Genomic DNA, 14,232 nt, shown 5'->3' with positions numbered 1-14,232 from the left:
ATTATGACTTAGTAACATGTTATTACTTGTTCATGAGCATATTGAGTTTTTTTGCTGGGCTTCGGCTCACAGGTGCTATGTGGTGCAGGTAAAGGCAAAAGAAAGCTGGATCATCCTTGAGTTGAAGAGCTTAGGTGGCGATGTGTACATATGCGGCTGCTCGACCGCCATGGCCGAGGGTTTAAAGAGGAACTAGAGTTAAACCCTATTTTGCTGCTTAGGCCGGCTGGTTGTAAATATTTTGTTGTAATAAACCTTTAAATTATATTTTTGGGATCCCAATGTATACAGTAAACGTTTTAGTGAAACGTTATATTTTAACCAATTTTTTTAACCCTAAACTGCTAATCATACTTAGTTACACGATTATGCCCAAATAACTCGGTTAACGAGTTTAGCACTGTTTAAATGCACACCGTAACGGTCCCTGGAGATTAGGGCGTTACAGCCCCATCCCCGCTTATTCTTCGTCAGGGACGGGGTGGGGAATCCCCTATTGGGGCGGGGAATCCCCACGGGGAATCCCCACGGGGAACCCATTTATTTAAAAAATAAATTTTAAAATAAAAATCGTAAATTATATGTAAATAAAAATATTGCACAATATTTATTATTTAAAATATTAAACACTATCCTAAATAAATTTTAAAATATTAAAAAATTTACTATTATACTACAAAAACACATAAAGAAAGATATAGAATACATATAAAATATTACAAAAATATATAAAAAATTAAACGGGGCCTGTCGAGGCAGGGAGTGCTATCCCCGTCCTCGCCCCATTTAACATTCGAGAATTGAAAGTTATCCCTCTCCCCACCCCGTTCCCCATTTAGACGGGAATTCCCCTCCCCATTAGGGGTGGGTCCCCGCGGGGCCTCGTCCCCATAAGGAAAATGTGCATCGTATGGGCCATGTGGAGATACTTTAAAATCTTGAAAATAGTAGGACTTACAAGAATAAGTGATTGGTAAGATAGTTTTGAAAATAGTATTCAAATCAGTATTCTAATTTTATATTCTAAAATCAAAAATAAAAAATCAAGTTTTATCTAACTATAAATTTATTATTTTTTTATATTTTCAGAATCCCAACCAATTCCGTATTTTAAAACTAAAATACATCTTTTAAATAATGAATCTATCACATTTTAAAAAACATATTTTATTTTTATTTCTTAATACACTTTATGAAAATTGAGTTTTCCAATCATGCCCTTAGTAATATTGAATACTCCAAATTAATTATAAAATATCATATCATATTTTACTAAAAAAAAATAAAAATTTAATTGGTAAATTTTATTTAGTTTGGAGAAGAAGTTAGAAACCGATTATAGATTTCCTTTTGGAAAAGAAACGAAATAGTCAAGAAGATTTCTTAGTGGCTAAGCCAAACCGTAAGAGAGCAGCGAGCTTTATATACAGACACGAAACCACATACATATATTCCTAAATACTTATTTTTCTTTCATCTTAACAAAATTAAAATTAAAAATTTGAATATTTTTATAAAAATAGATAGTTAATTGAGGAAGTTGTAGAGGCTATAATAGCGGATTATGGATACGCTTGTTAGTCTTTTGAGCTTTTTAAGTAACTTTTCGTAAATTCCAACAAAATTTGGAGGTTAACCCAACATATATTTCTCCATTCCCCTTTTCTCTCATAGTTTTTATCCCATTTTTAGTTTAGAATTGTGCGATTTCTCTCCACTTAGGGTTTCCTTCTCTGTGAATATTTGCTGGTTTTCGCGGCTTACAGGGACGCGTGATCACGTTTTTTTCTTCATTTCTAGGTGAAGTTATGGCGTCGACCATGGTGATCAAGGTCGTTTTTTGTTTTCTTTCTTTCCTAAATTCTTTTGATTTTAATTTGATGGGGTTTTTTTTTTTTTTTTTTTCTTTTCTGTTTGCTTGTCGAGAAAAAAAGCTTGGAAAAAAATGGATTTTTTTTTATATTTTATTATCATAAGTGTTGGTTTTGATTTTGTGGAAACAGTGGCTTTTGAGTGAGGTTTAGTTTGTTTAGTTTGGTTGTTAGAGATATGGCTTTGTTTTTTTTTTTTTGGTTCTCTGATTGGAAAGCAAATAAATAGAGACTCAGGGATCAATTTTGATCAGTGAAGGACTGTAGATAGAGATTGGAAGGTCTAAATGAGATGTTTGATTTGCACGACCACTCTTAGGGCGTCTAGTATTTGCCCTTACTCTTGGAGATTTCAATGTCCAAATCTATGTTTTCTCTTACCAATTTAAACAATGATCAATAGGATCTGTGTGTGTTGGCTCATGAATTCTGAAGGTTTTTTTTTTTTTTTTTGTAATGGTTTGAGTGTAGTCTTGTTCTAATTGTTTCCTTTATGCTATAATCAGTTGTTCTGTGCTTTTGACTGCTGTATTTGTGTTGTAATTTAAAATTTGGTATGTTTGATACTTGTGTTTTTATAAATTGGGCTTATACGCATGTGTTCAGAAAAATTTAAGTTTGAGAATATTCTAGCAAACTGGTTCTCTTACCCATATTTGATGGTCAAATTCTTTATTTTTTTTGTTAGGTATCTTTTTCAAATCATTGTTCATCTATTGTATAACAATAATTTTCATTTGTTATGCCTTTGCTTATGTTGCAGGTTAAGTATGGGGATACACTTAGACGCTTTAATGCTAAGCTCAGCGAGGATGATGAGCTGGAGCTTGACATGGCTGGATTGAGGGCGAAAGTTGCTAGTCTGTTTAGTTTTAACCTTGATGCTGATATAATTATGACATATGTCGATGAAGATGGGGATGTTGTGTCACTTGTTGACGATGATGATCTACGTGATGCTATGAGGCAAGAGCTAAAATTTTTGAGGATTAATGTACATCTGAACAATGACAGAGGTGGTAGATCAAATGCTAGACCAAGTGGAAGTTCTACTCCTTCAAGATCTCCTCATGTTCAGCATCCTTTGCCAAATACGAGCTATGTTGCTGCTGAAGTGTTGAAATCTCTACCAGAGCCACTTGGGGCAGCACTTTTAAAGCTCTCTCTTGATGGCGCTTCAAAAGTTGCATCTTCAAATCCAATTGCATCTGAGCTTGTTGAGTTCTTCTCAAAGATGGGGCAGTCTTTACTGACTCCAGATTCAGTGTCTCCCTCTGTTGGAGAGGCTGGCACACAAGACGAGGCTGCTGAGATCCCCAGGGCTCCATCAGCTGCTGCTGGATCAAATGATGCTGGCAACCCACAATTCTCCTCTAAGGCCCCAGAATCAAGCCCAAATAACAATGAAGAAGTGCCCAAAAGCAATCAGGTGGACGTGGGAAATGTCCATGGTTCTGGTCATTTTCCTTTTGTTGATCTTAATAAACATCCTGCTGAATGTTATGCATTTGAGCCTACTCATGTGAAGTCCGCATCAGCCACTGTTGGTGATGATGATGACAAGAAGAAGAAGAAGCAGGTAAACAGTGATAAAGCAAAGCCGGTCGGTTGTGGTTGTGATGCTTCCTCAAGTTCTGTCCCGACCTCTGGTTACGATTTTAATCCTTTCAATGAATGTCCACTTTCTGGAGTACCTGTTGTAGATAATCTCCCTTTGCCTCCTGTTGCCTTACGTCCCTGCCATTCATTTAAAAGAAATCACGCTGAAACCATGAGTGGTGGAATATTTCATAGAGGCATACGCTGTGATGGCTGTGGTGTCCATCCTATAACTGGAACCAGATACAAGTCTGAAGTGTAACTATCTTGATGTAGCTTTGAGTTCTAATTTCAATATTGTTAATTATTGCTGAACTCCTAGTTTATGTTTTTTATTTTATTATTGTGTTGCAGGAAAGAAGACTATGATCTCTGCAGTAATTGCTTTTCAGAAATGGGTAATGAGACTGATTATGTAAGAATTGACCACCCAATTCCTTTTCGTCATCCACGGCTATTCAAGGGTCCTCTTGGGAAAGTACGCATATATACATAATCAATTCTTCTGTCCACTCTATTTATATAATATTTGCTTTAAATTCTCATTGCCTTTGTTTATTTGTTTTTCTATTTCTCTAGTTGCCACAACCATTAGCCAGAACTCCTATTTTAAGAGGTCTTGCGATGAAGCCCCTTCGACCTCATAAGCCTGATAGGAGGCTTGACAGTCGCTTTGTTTTGGATGTCAATGTAATGGATGGTACCTTGATGGCTCCATCTACCCCGTTCACCAAAATATGGCGGATGCAGAACAATGGTGGTATAGTGTGGCCTCGAGGAACCCAACTTTTGTGGGTTGGAGGAGAGCGCTTTTCTACTTCGCTTTCAGTTGAGATGGAGGTGTGTTCGGCTTGATATATAACTGTGTCATTTGCTGTTATGTTTTATTGAATTCTCTGCTTTTTAATGTCTTTTGATTCTATTTTAATTGATATACTTTTTGTTGAAATTTTTGCTTCTCCAGATTCCTGCTGACGGTGTTCCTGTGAACAATGAGCTTGACATTGCTGTTGATTTTATTGCACCCAAACATCCTGGTCGATACATCTCCTACTGGAGGTTGGCTTCTCCTACTGGCCAGAAATTCGGGCAACGTGTTTGGGTTCTTATCCAGGTATGTTTTTACTTGATAAACATCAGTTATGACAACTCCATATTTTATTTTGCTCCTGCCCTCCCCATCTCTAATGTGTACTCTCACAGGTGGATAATTCTTTGAAGGACACTTTATCCTCGAGTCTCCAAACTGTGACCTCGGATCTGCCTTCATCAAGCAGGGGCGACAAATGCTCTCAAGTTGTGAATGTGGATCTCAATACTGACGCGGAGCCTGACTTTTTCAGGCCTTGGTCGACATCTTTCTCTGGTGATAATTCAGTACCCGTAGAACCTGATGCATCCATAATTGGATGGAAGTCAAAAGATGAACTGGAGCAGAACTTTCCCATCAATGACAGCTTGCTGGTTGATCAACGTGTCTTAACCTCTCCTGCAACCGAGGCCTCGTCATCTGTGTCTTATCCAATTATTGATTTGAGAGAGGATGCAACTGCACCGGCTCCTGTGCCTGCAACTGCACCGGCTCCTGTGCCTGCAATTGTACCGCGTCTTCCTAAAGCTTTAATTGCACCGCCTCCTGTGCCTGTACTGGTACCGCATCTTCCTAACACTGTAATTTCACCGCTTCCTGCCCCTGCCCCTGCAACTGCTCCGGCTTTGTCACCTGTAATTGTACCGCTTCCTGTTAGTGCAACTGCTCCGGCTTTGGCACCTGCAACTGCACCTGTACTGGTTCCAACCCCTGAAATTTTGGTCAGTGCACCCTCGACTTCGTTATCTCTTGTTGATCCAACACCTGCAACTTTAGAGGAGAATCTGCTTAATGAACTTCAAGAGATGGGGTTTAAGCAGACAGAGCTAAACAAAGAGATCTTGCGGATGAATAAATACAACCTGGAGCAGTCCCTGGATGATCTTTGCGGTGTTGCTGAGTGGGATCCCATCCTTGAGGAGTTGATGGAAATGGTAACAACTTTTCTAAGTCTTTCTAGATTGTTCAAAATATTTTTATTCCATTATTTTGTTATTACATTCATTACTGGTTTGTTGCGTTCTAAAGATCTGTCTTTTTTGCAGGGCTTCTGTGATACAGAAACGAACAAAAGACTGCTTGTAAAGAACAATGGAAGTATCAAGCGGGTAGTGATGGATCTTGTCAATGGGGAGAGTGCCTAAACTGAAGACCTATCTAGTCTAGTTCCTAACAGTATATATTTCTATAGATATTTCACCTAGTATCGTAGTATATGTGTGGAATAAATGTGACACTTAGGTGCCATCTATGTTTAAGTTTTCTATGCTTGGATTTCTGGGGTTTCTTCAAGAGTCTTGAGATTATGGACAAGGGTTATCTTTATTAGACCTTTTTTTTTAATAATGTTAATATCTTCTTGTTAAATAAAACTAGGAAATATTTTCTATTCTTGCACTGAATCTTACTTTTATACAGTGTGTTTGTTACATTATATAGCGGTAACAAAATTCTGAATAAATAATTAAATATAGTCTATTAATGTGGGTGTTCTGGTGAAATAAAAGGAAGAGCATTTAACAAGATATCTTGTGCCTTGTTCCTTTTTCTCTCCCTATTAAAAAAAATGTAAAAACTAAAGTAACAACTTACATAAGAATTTACAGCTGTAACAAGTGAATTTGATTTAAATCTACATATACGAATTTGATTTAAATTTATAAATACATAAAGTTGAATTAAAAAGATTTATACTAGAAAGCTCAAATGGATAACAAAACTGTGGTAACTAGTACAATCATCATCGTGGCCCTTTGGCTCTTACCTTGAGCATAAAAGCCTATGGAGTACAGATTAAGCTTCTGTTGAAGTGAAACTCAAGTAGAAGAGAAGAAAGTAGATAGCAACTGAAGATAGAAGCTGAGAGCTAGTTCAGGCATTTCTTATTTTGTGGCTTTGTCCCCATGTTGCAAGATCAGTTTTCATGTGCTTTTGAGTAGTTTATGGCTTCCATACTCCTTGATTACTATATTCACAAAAATCTATCTTTCTTTCTTTCTCTCTCCTCTCTCTATCTCTCTCTCTCACCCCAGATTCTTAAATTGAACATAGACTTGATCCCTCCCATGATTCTGTCTGCAGATCAAGAGTGAAGCTCTGTGCCCACCAAGATTAATTAAATTAGAAAAATCTCATCAACCCCATTTAACTAAGTTCTATAATGGATTACTACAATTTCGACAAAAAGAAAGCTTTGAGCTTTAAAAGTATATTTTGATACTTTTAGTTGGTGGCTTCGTTTTTTAGTCTCATTTTTTTTGTTTCCATTTCTGGGGATCCTGCTCATTTCCCCATAAAAAGCTTTCAAGGTATCTCTTTGGGCTTTGGGCTTTTTGTTTTGGAGCTTTGTGTGTCATAAATCTCTCTCTACCTCTCTCTTCTCTCTCTCTCTCTCTCTGGGTAAAACATGTGGGTTTTCATGCTTTTGCCTCCTACAACGACATGTAAGGCATCCACCTGTGAGATTTTGATCTCTGGGCTTTATTATTCTTGAGATGTGGTTATGAGAGCACAGCACATCAAGACTTGACTACAGAGCATGTCTTGTGTAGTAGTTCCTTTTTCGTGTCAGCTTATCCATTTCCTCTGTTAATGAGCGTTTCAATGCTTCTTCCTCTTCCTCTACTTCTACTTTTGGTTTTTTGACATGTGATTTTTCTTTGAAGTGGAAATGGGTATTAGAATTCAGTGAAAAAAGAACACAAAAAAAGTGAAAGAAAAAAAAATTACAGACAAAAGAAAATGGAATCTGGGAGTAGGTTTAGCTCAGCTGATGAGTTCAGATTGGATTCAAAATGGCTTATTGACCCTAAACATCTCTTTGTTGGGCCAAGGATTGGAGAGGGAGCTCATGCTAAAGTGTATGAGGGAAAGTAAGTGCAAAGGTTTTCAGATTTTGATCCTTTTTTTCTTCTCTTCTTTAATTACTATGCAGATTTGAAAGTGGCAATGCCATTTTCGTCCATTTGCATTTTTCTTGGATTTGCAAATTCTTGCTTTGATTTTTCTGATACCTCTCATCTTGGAGTACTTTTATTTTATATTAAATTCTTTTTGGAGTTGTTGAACAATCATACAGATTTCATATCCAAAGATTTGTTATTGAAAGGTCATTTCTGAATTTTTTGTCAGTTTCCATTCCATGATTGGAATCCATAAATCTTTTCAATGGGATTAGTGGGTTATTGAGGTTTAAAGTTTCTTTGAGCTTCACTACCATTTCAATTTGGTTTCTGGGTGTGTTTTAAACCTTATAATCTCACTCACTCATTTAGTTGTTTTTTTTATTAACATTCAGGTACAAAAATCAGACGGTTGCCATAAAGATTGTTCATAAAGGTGAAACTCCCGAAGAAATCATCAAGAGAGAAGGTCGGTTTGCAAGAGAGGTTGCAATGTTGTCTAGAGTTCAACATAAAAATTTAGTGAAGGTGGGATTCAGTATTGTAAAACCAGAAAAAATTAATTATTTATTTTATTTAAAAAAAAAAACCAAACAGAAGAGGGTTCTTGGTGCAATTAATATGGTATTGTTGTTTGTCAATGTCAAATATTTAATACAGAAACCTTGTGTGTCAACAGTTTATTGGTGCTTGTAAGGAGCCGGTCATGGTGATAGTTACTGAGCTTTTATTGGGTGGCACATTACGTAAATACTTGTTAAACATGCGGCCAAGGTGCTTGGAAACTCGTGTTGCTGTTGGCTTTGCACTTGATATTGCTCGTGCAATGGAGTGCCTTCACTCTCATGGAATCATACACCGTGATTTGAAACCTGGTAACCTCTCCTTTTCAGCTTCAAATACTTGTTTTTTTCACACATTTATTTATGCAAAGAAGTTCCATCTTGGCATGGCTGTTGTAGTACTTGGTTAATTTTGGACCTTGTATATAATCTGGACATAGTCTGATACTGTTGAGTAGCTACTTATGCATTGAAAGGCAGCAAAATATCCCTTCATCACCATGTTCAAAAATCTTGATCTCCTATGGGCTTGATTTGCTCGTTTGTTTTGGTTGCAGAGAACTTACTCATGACTGCAGATCACAAAACAGTTAAATTGGCAGATTTTGGTTTAGCTAGAGAAGAGACATTGACCGAGATGATGACTGCTGAAACGGGGACTTATCGCTGGATGGCGCCTGAGGTAGTAAATTTTTCTAAAATTTACATCCTGCCTATGCTGTGAGGGCTTTACTCACTGTAAATTCTTAACCGGTTGTTTGCTTGGAGAACAGTTGTACAGTACTGTTACATTAAGGCAGGGAGAGAAGAAGCATTACAATCACAAAGTGGATGCCTATAGTTTTGCAATTGTTTTGTGGGAGCTGTTACACAACAAATTGCCATTTGAGGGCATGTCAAATCTTCAGGCGGCTTATGCAGCTGCGTTCAAAGTAATTAAAATTTCCTTTCTAACCATATGCAACATTATCTTATTCTTTCAATGAATTGGTTGGATTTACTATTCGCTGAAACCTTCCTTGTACTGCATAATGCTTTACTGAAGGTTGTAAATTGTTACTTTGCCATTTCAGAATGTGAGGCCTAGTGCTGAGGATCTTCCAGAGGAATTGGCTACCATTTTAACTTCATGCTGGCAGGAGGACCCGAATGCTCGGCCAAATTTCAGCCAGATTATACAGATGCTGCTTAATTATCTCTACACCATTTCCCCACCAGAGCCTGCGATTCCTTCTAGGATTTTTGCCTCTGAAAACACTGTCTTGCCGCCCGAGTCTCCTGGTACAAGCTCATTGATGGAAGTTCGAGACGAAATAGGGGAGACTCCTAAAGCAAATATGGAAGACAAGCCTAAAGGGTTTTTCTTCTGCTTCAACCAATGTTATTAACTCGTGAACAGTTGGAAGAGAGGATTATGAAGTTTTTCACCTCCTCTGGGCAATAATGTCTAAAAGGAAGATTAGTAATCACAGGCTATAGTCCCTTTGATTACCTTTTTGATAACATGGTCAATGTTTAAGTTGATTACTTTTCCATCAAAGTTCAGCTATGAGATGAAATCACTGCCCTGTATCTTTCTTGCTGCTAGATTCAGCCTGTAGGAGCTTAGCTCTGATTAGGTAAATCATTAACTTCTAGTAACTTATAGTTTACAAGTAAAGTTTCTTTGTCATGTTTTTCTGTAAATTTCAAGATGGAGAAACTGGATTCCAATTCTTTGTAAGCAAAGAATTATGTTAGGTTCATAGCCAAGCCAAGCCAAGCCAGCTAGTCATTACTTCTTCATTGTTCCACTATGCTTAACATCTGGTTATGTCATATAAATTATACTAATCACAAGCAGAGTTCAAATCCAATCAGACAAGGCCCTTTTACCAAAATGTCAATACTAAGCAGAATAGAATTTGGCTCTGGCCCACCTATACACTAAGGTGTTCTTCATGGATTGGTGGAGAGTGATAGGAGATTTGGCAGGACTCCAGGTGTCAGATTATTGAGATATAATTTGGTTCCACACAAACCATGTGTGCTGAATGCGAATCGAGAACTCCTAATCTCTTGTTCCTAGAAAAAATTCTGAATATAGATACAAAATGTTGAAACATCACTGGTGAGTACCACAAGTCTTTTGTCTCAGTAATAATTGTAGTGTGATAATGTAAGGCCCCATGTTGTTACATGACAAAATTTGATTGGAATAAGAAAATTTCCGTACTAGTATTGCGGGTGATGAATAGCAGTGTCATGTACCAATACATTGTGTCTTTAGTACGATGACCATCCAAATGGAATCTCTGGTTTCTACGCATGAAAGAAAAAAGGGTCTGGCATTCTAATCCTGATCGGTTATATTATTACATACTTTTGCAGTTTTCCAACCTGTGTAAAATAAAATATAAAAAATAAAGAGACAAATAAAGTAGCAGAAATGTTGGGGAACTGAAACAAATTTATTAATCAACCATTGCCTTAATTGGGACTTTAACAAAGAGTCCTCTCACAATTTTGGCATAGAAATATTCTCCAGACAACCATTGCAAGACAATCAGATGCTTAAGTTTTACCAATAATCATTGCAGGAACAGGACCCTTCTTTAAAATGGTGAAAGCGGTTTCGATCACGAACAACGATTTCCCTTTTGAATACCTTCGAAATAATCTTTGTTGCATTGTGGCAATCTGTGCAGACTCTGAGATTCTTAGATATTCTAATTGTAGTTCCGGGAGCTGTTTTTATAAGGCCGTAAGCAATGGCAAGTTTCTCACTGTGATGAGACACTGATGCTTCTTTATGATATTCTTCCTCTGCATCAAGCCTTGCATCTGCTGTGTTTGGCACATAGCCAGCTGACTTGATCTTTCTCATCATGTCTTCAGTTGCATTGTAAATCTCCATTGAGTTGGGATTTCGTTTGTCTTCAGCGAAAAACTCATACATGACTCCATCCAACTCAATCAAACTACACCCAGGAGCCTTTTTTATTCCATTCTCTTTCATTTGATTTCTCACTCTTAAAGCGTCATCGTGTCTTCCAACTAATGCATATAGTTTTGATAGAAGTATGTAATCTCCACTATGAGGCTGATCTAATTTGATTATGTTCTTCAACGATTCTTCGCCGATTTCAACCTTTTTATGAACTCTACATGAAGCCAATAATGTCCTCCAAACAACAGCATTTGGTTGGATTGGCATGTTCTTTATAAACTTGTAGGCCTCTTCAATCAAACCAGCTCGCCCAAAGATATCAACCATGCAACCGTAATGTTCAATTCTCGGTTCAATATCATAATCATTGCTCATGCTAAGGAAATATTTTCGACCTTCATCAACCAGACCTGCATGACTACAAGCTGAAAGAACACCAATGAAAGTCACATCATTCGGATCAATATTGTTCTGCTGCATTAATTTGAAGTATTCCAAAGCTTTTTCCCCTTGCCCATTACTAGCAAGACCTTGAATAAGAGCTGTCCAGGAAAAGACATTTCTCATAGACATTTTGTTGAACACTTCAATTGAACTGTCTATTAACCCACACTTTGAATAGAAATTGATCAGTGCAGTTCCAAGTGTAACCGTGAGCTTCATTTTCTTCTTCTTTATATAAAAATGGACCCATTTTCCAGTTTCTAAAGTTCCAAGGACAGAACAAGAATAAAGCACACTGACCATAGTTACCTCATTTGGTTCCACATTTGCCTTTTGCATTTCCTTAAACAGATCAAGTGCTTCCCTACATCGATTTACTTGAACATATCCAGAAATCATGGCACTCCATGCAACAACATCTCTTCGATCCATCTGGTTGAAAACTCTTCTCGCAGAATCGATCTGACCACATTTTGCATACATGTCAATCAAAGAAGTAATCAAAGCAAGGTTGTCCTTCAGTCTATTTGCTTCTATATACTCACTAATCCACTCTCCTAACTCCAAATCAGCTACTCTCCCACACGCTGGCAAAACACTAATCATAGTAACCTCATCAAACTCAGAACCCAACTCCATCATCTTACGAAATAGCTTCACAATCTCATCCCAAAGTTCGTTCTTCGCGTACCCCGCTAACATCGAGTTCCAAGTCATAACATGCCTGTGAGACATTTTATCGAACACTTTCCGAGCCACCTCCAAATCGCCACAACTAGCATACATATGAATCAAAGTGTTCTCAACATATCCATTAGAACCAAACCCAGTTTTCACAATCCGGGCATGAATTTGTTCTCCTTCACTCAGAGCCCCAAGCTTAGAGCAAGCTTTCAAGACGCTAGGAAAAGTAAACTCATCAGGGTGAACCAAACTCTCACACATCTTTCTGAACAAAAGGATGGCTTCATGGTTGGACTTCTTGTATATGAGTCCCCTGATCATGACATTATACGCCGCCGAATCGGGTTGGTCCATTCGGCCAAAAATGGAGAGAGCATAGTCCATGGCGTCTGGCAGGATTATGGCGGCGGACTCGAGTAGGTTTTCGGCGATGAGGGGGCTGTGGAGGAGGCGGGTTTTGATAAGGTGAGCGTGGACTTGGTTGAGATCCTTGGTAGTCTTGCATTTTTGGAGGATTAAGGTTTTGGGATTCTGTGGGAACTCGGAAATGGTAGTTATGGCTGTTGGAGTTTTGGAGGGAGAGAAGAAAGGGTGGGTTGTCAAAGCCATTTTGTCTTTACTACTTTTTTTTACACTCAAGTATCTCTCTCATGATTACTCAAAAAAAAAAAAAAACTTTCGTGAGATATAGTTTTTGTTTTTCTGAAATGGATGAGATATGTTTATTTTAATAAAAACTTTTTTAATTAATATTAAATCACATTTAAATGACGACCAATGATTTTTTCTAATTACATTTCTAATGATTCGGTAAATTCAATTTTGATAAAAGAAAAAAAAAATTGAGTACGACAATATAATTATTAGGCAGAATAATTATATTTTTATTTTAAATTATTAATTTAGTGAATTATTTATGATTTTAGTTTAATTTTTTTTACCAAAATCATATTTTTATGGGTTTTTTATAATTATTTTACAAAATACAAAGTTAAAAAAATAATTAGTAAAAAACACATGGTGATAGACCAAAAACTCCAATAAAATATAAATCTTTAAATAAATAAAGAAGTATGACTTTGTAAAAAAAAAAAAAATCTCCCTAACTCTCTTCGATAAGGTTGTTGTGGAGATAATTGGCTAGTTTCATGCGACTTTATATTTATCATATTTTAAAAGATAATCAAATTAATCAGTTGAAGTTTGAATTTTTTTTAATCTTCTTTTATTTTTAAATATTTTTTTCATTTTAAATATATATTTTTGTAAATATTGTATTTTTTCTTTATTGGGTCTTTTCCAATCAAATTTTACTATAGTAATTGTAGACGACAAAATCTATAATGATCGGAATGAACGTTTGTGAGCACTAACAACCTGCGTAATAAAGAAAAGAGAAGACCGTGAATCCTTGGAACACCGGGGTGGTGCCAGCTGAAGGCACTTTGACAGTCAAGTCAGTAAACTTGCAATGTAAAATGAAGAGAAAAATGAATAAAGAAAAGTCAGAGTTCTTCCTGTATCTATGGCTGACCGTTGATTGAGAGTTGAACCTTATTCAACAAAGTGTAAAGATTTGAGTCAGAGTATACAGAGAGCGAGTAAGTACTTAGTATCAATCGATGATCCTCCCCCTCACAGTCTAGGAAAGGTCCTTTTATAGGCTACTTTGGGAGAGCGACCGATCCCCAAGACGTGGTTCCTAGAGAAGCGGTCTTCCTCAATTTTCAAGGGGAAGACTACTATCCTCCAGGTCAGTTGAAGGTTGGGTGCCCTCTTCCCCACGTGTCACTTGGAGACATGGCCTTCTTCAACGTTATTGGAGGGAAGACCTTCACTATCGTGCGTTAGCTGAAAGCTTAACATCCTTTTCTTTTCATGCCTTGACCCTTATCATTATAGTCTGAGGTTAGACTTCGCGCGTCAGGTCTAGTAGGTGATTGGACATGTGATATAATCCAGGATATATAGTTTGGGCCTAGCCCATGTGGGCTAGTGAAGCCAACGATCTTCATTTTACTGGCTTGCTTAGTTAGTCAGAGTGGGCTTGGAACATTGTTCCGTTAGTGGGCCTTTACGTTGGACTTGGACCAATTTTTGGCCACTATAGTTTGTCCCTTGCTCTTTGAGTTGAGTTTACTCAAGTTGA

The 14,232-nt window shown here is 37.2% G+C and overlaps 3 protein-coding genes across 4 annotated transcripts; 2 read left to right on the top strand and 1 right to left on the bottom strand.

Moving 5' to 3' along the window:
* The first annotated feature begins 1,474 nt into the window (after positions 1 to 1,474).
* Positions 1,475 to 5,950, top strand: LOC133830231 (protein NBR1 homolog). 2 transcript variants are annotated; one of them, XM_062260164.1, is made up of 7 exons: positions 1,475 to 1,832; positions 2,635 to 3,719; positions 3,825 to 3,948; positions 4,050 to 4,310; positions 4,435 to 4,584; positions 4,674 to 5,495; positions 5,607 to 5,950. In XM_062260164.1, exons 1-7 carry the CDS (start codon positions 1,809 to 1,811, stop codon positions 5,703 to 5,705), a joined length of 2,565 nt encoding a protein of 854 aa, XP_062116148.1. In that variant the 5' UTR covers positions 1,475 to 1,808; the 3' UTR covers positions 5,706 to 5,950. The 2 variants fall into 2 exon arrangements, with proteins under 2 accessions (XP_062116148.1, XP_062116147.1); XM_062260163.1 differs by having other exon boundaries at positions 1,476 to 1,832; positions 2,635 to 3,728.
* Positions 5,951 to 6,280: 330 nt separating this feature from the next.
* On the top strand, positions 6,281 to 10,260 carry LOC133830233 (serine/threonine-protein kinase STY13). The gene is made up of 6 exons (XM_062260166.1): positions 6,281 to 7,433; positions 7,859 to 7,991; positions 8,143 to 8,338; positions 8,584 to 8,708; positions 8,800 to 8,958; positions 9,100 to 10,260. The coding sequence occupies exons 1-6, from the start codon at positions 7,303 to 7,305 to the stop codon at positions 9,412 to 9,414; spliced, it is 1,059 nt and encodes a 352-aa protein (XP_062116150.1). The 5' UTR covers positions 6,281 to 7,302; the 3' UTR covers positions 9,415 to 10,260.
* Positions 10,261 to 10,446: 186 nt separating this feature from the next.
* LOC133830232 (pentatricopeptide repeat-containing protein At1g08070, chloroplastic-like) lies at positions 10,447 to 12,707 on the bottom strand. Its single transcript, XM_062260165.1, has one exon. The coding sequence runs from the start codon at positions 12,690 to 12,692 to the stop codon at positions 10,587 to 10,589; it is 2,106 nt and encodes a 701-aa protein (XP_062116149.1). The 5' UTR covers positions 12,693 to 12,707; the 3' UTR covers positions 10,447 to 10,586.
* Between the last annotated feature and the right edge of the window lie 1,525 nt (positions 12,708 to 14,232).

This window comes from Humulus lupulus, chromosome 4, assembly GCF_963169125.1.
Source record: "Humulus lupulus chromosome 4, drHumLupu1.1, whole genome shotgun sequence".
Lineage (NCBI taxonomy): Eukaryota > Viridiplantae > Streptophyta > Magnoliopsida > Rosales > Cannabaceae > Humulus > Humulus lupulus.
The sequence above is the reverse complement of the archived record's forward strand: the minus strand, read 5'-3'. Positions and strand labels throughout refer to the sequence as shown.

What these genes read in the sequence shown, in the direction of transcription:
- LOC133830231 (XM_062260163.1), top strand. Translation starts at nt 1,809, where the DNA reads ATGGCGTCGACCATGGTGATCAAG. An exon ending in TCAAGGGTCCTCTTGGGAAA is followed by an intron (nt 3,949 to 4,049) that starts GTACGCATATAT and finishes CTATTTCTCTAG; the next exon opens with TTGCCACAACCATTAGCCAG. An exon ending in CGCTTTCAGTTGAGATGGAG is followed by an intron (nt 4,311 to 4,434) that starts GTGTGTTCGGCT and finishes TTGCTTCTCCAG; the next exon opens with ATTCCTGCTGACGGTGTTCC.
- LOC133830232 (XM_062260165.1), bottom strand. Translation starts at nt 12,692, where the DNA reads ATGGCTTTGACAACCCACCCTTTCTTCTCTCCCTCCAAAACTCCAACA.
- LOC133830233 (XM_062260166.1), top strand. Translation starts at nt 7,303, where the DNA reads ATGGAATCTGGGAGTAGGTTTAGCTCAGCTGATGAGTTCAGATTGGAT. An exon ending in ACACCGTGATTTGAAACCTG is followed by an intron (nt 8,339 to 8,583) that starts GTAACCTCTCCT and finishes TTTTGGTTGCAG; the next exon opens with AGAACTTACTCATGACTGCA. An exon ending in CTTATGCAGCTGCGTTCAAA is followed by an intron (nt 8,959 to 9,099) that starts GTAATTAAAATT and finishes TTGCCATTTCAG; the next exon opens with AATGTGAGGCCTAGTGCTGA.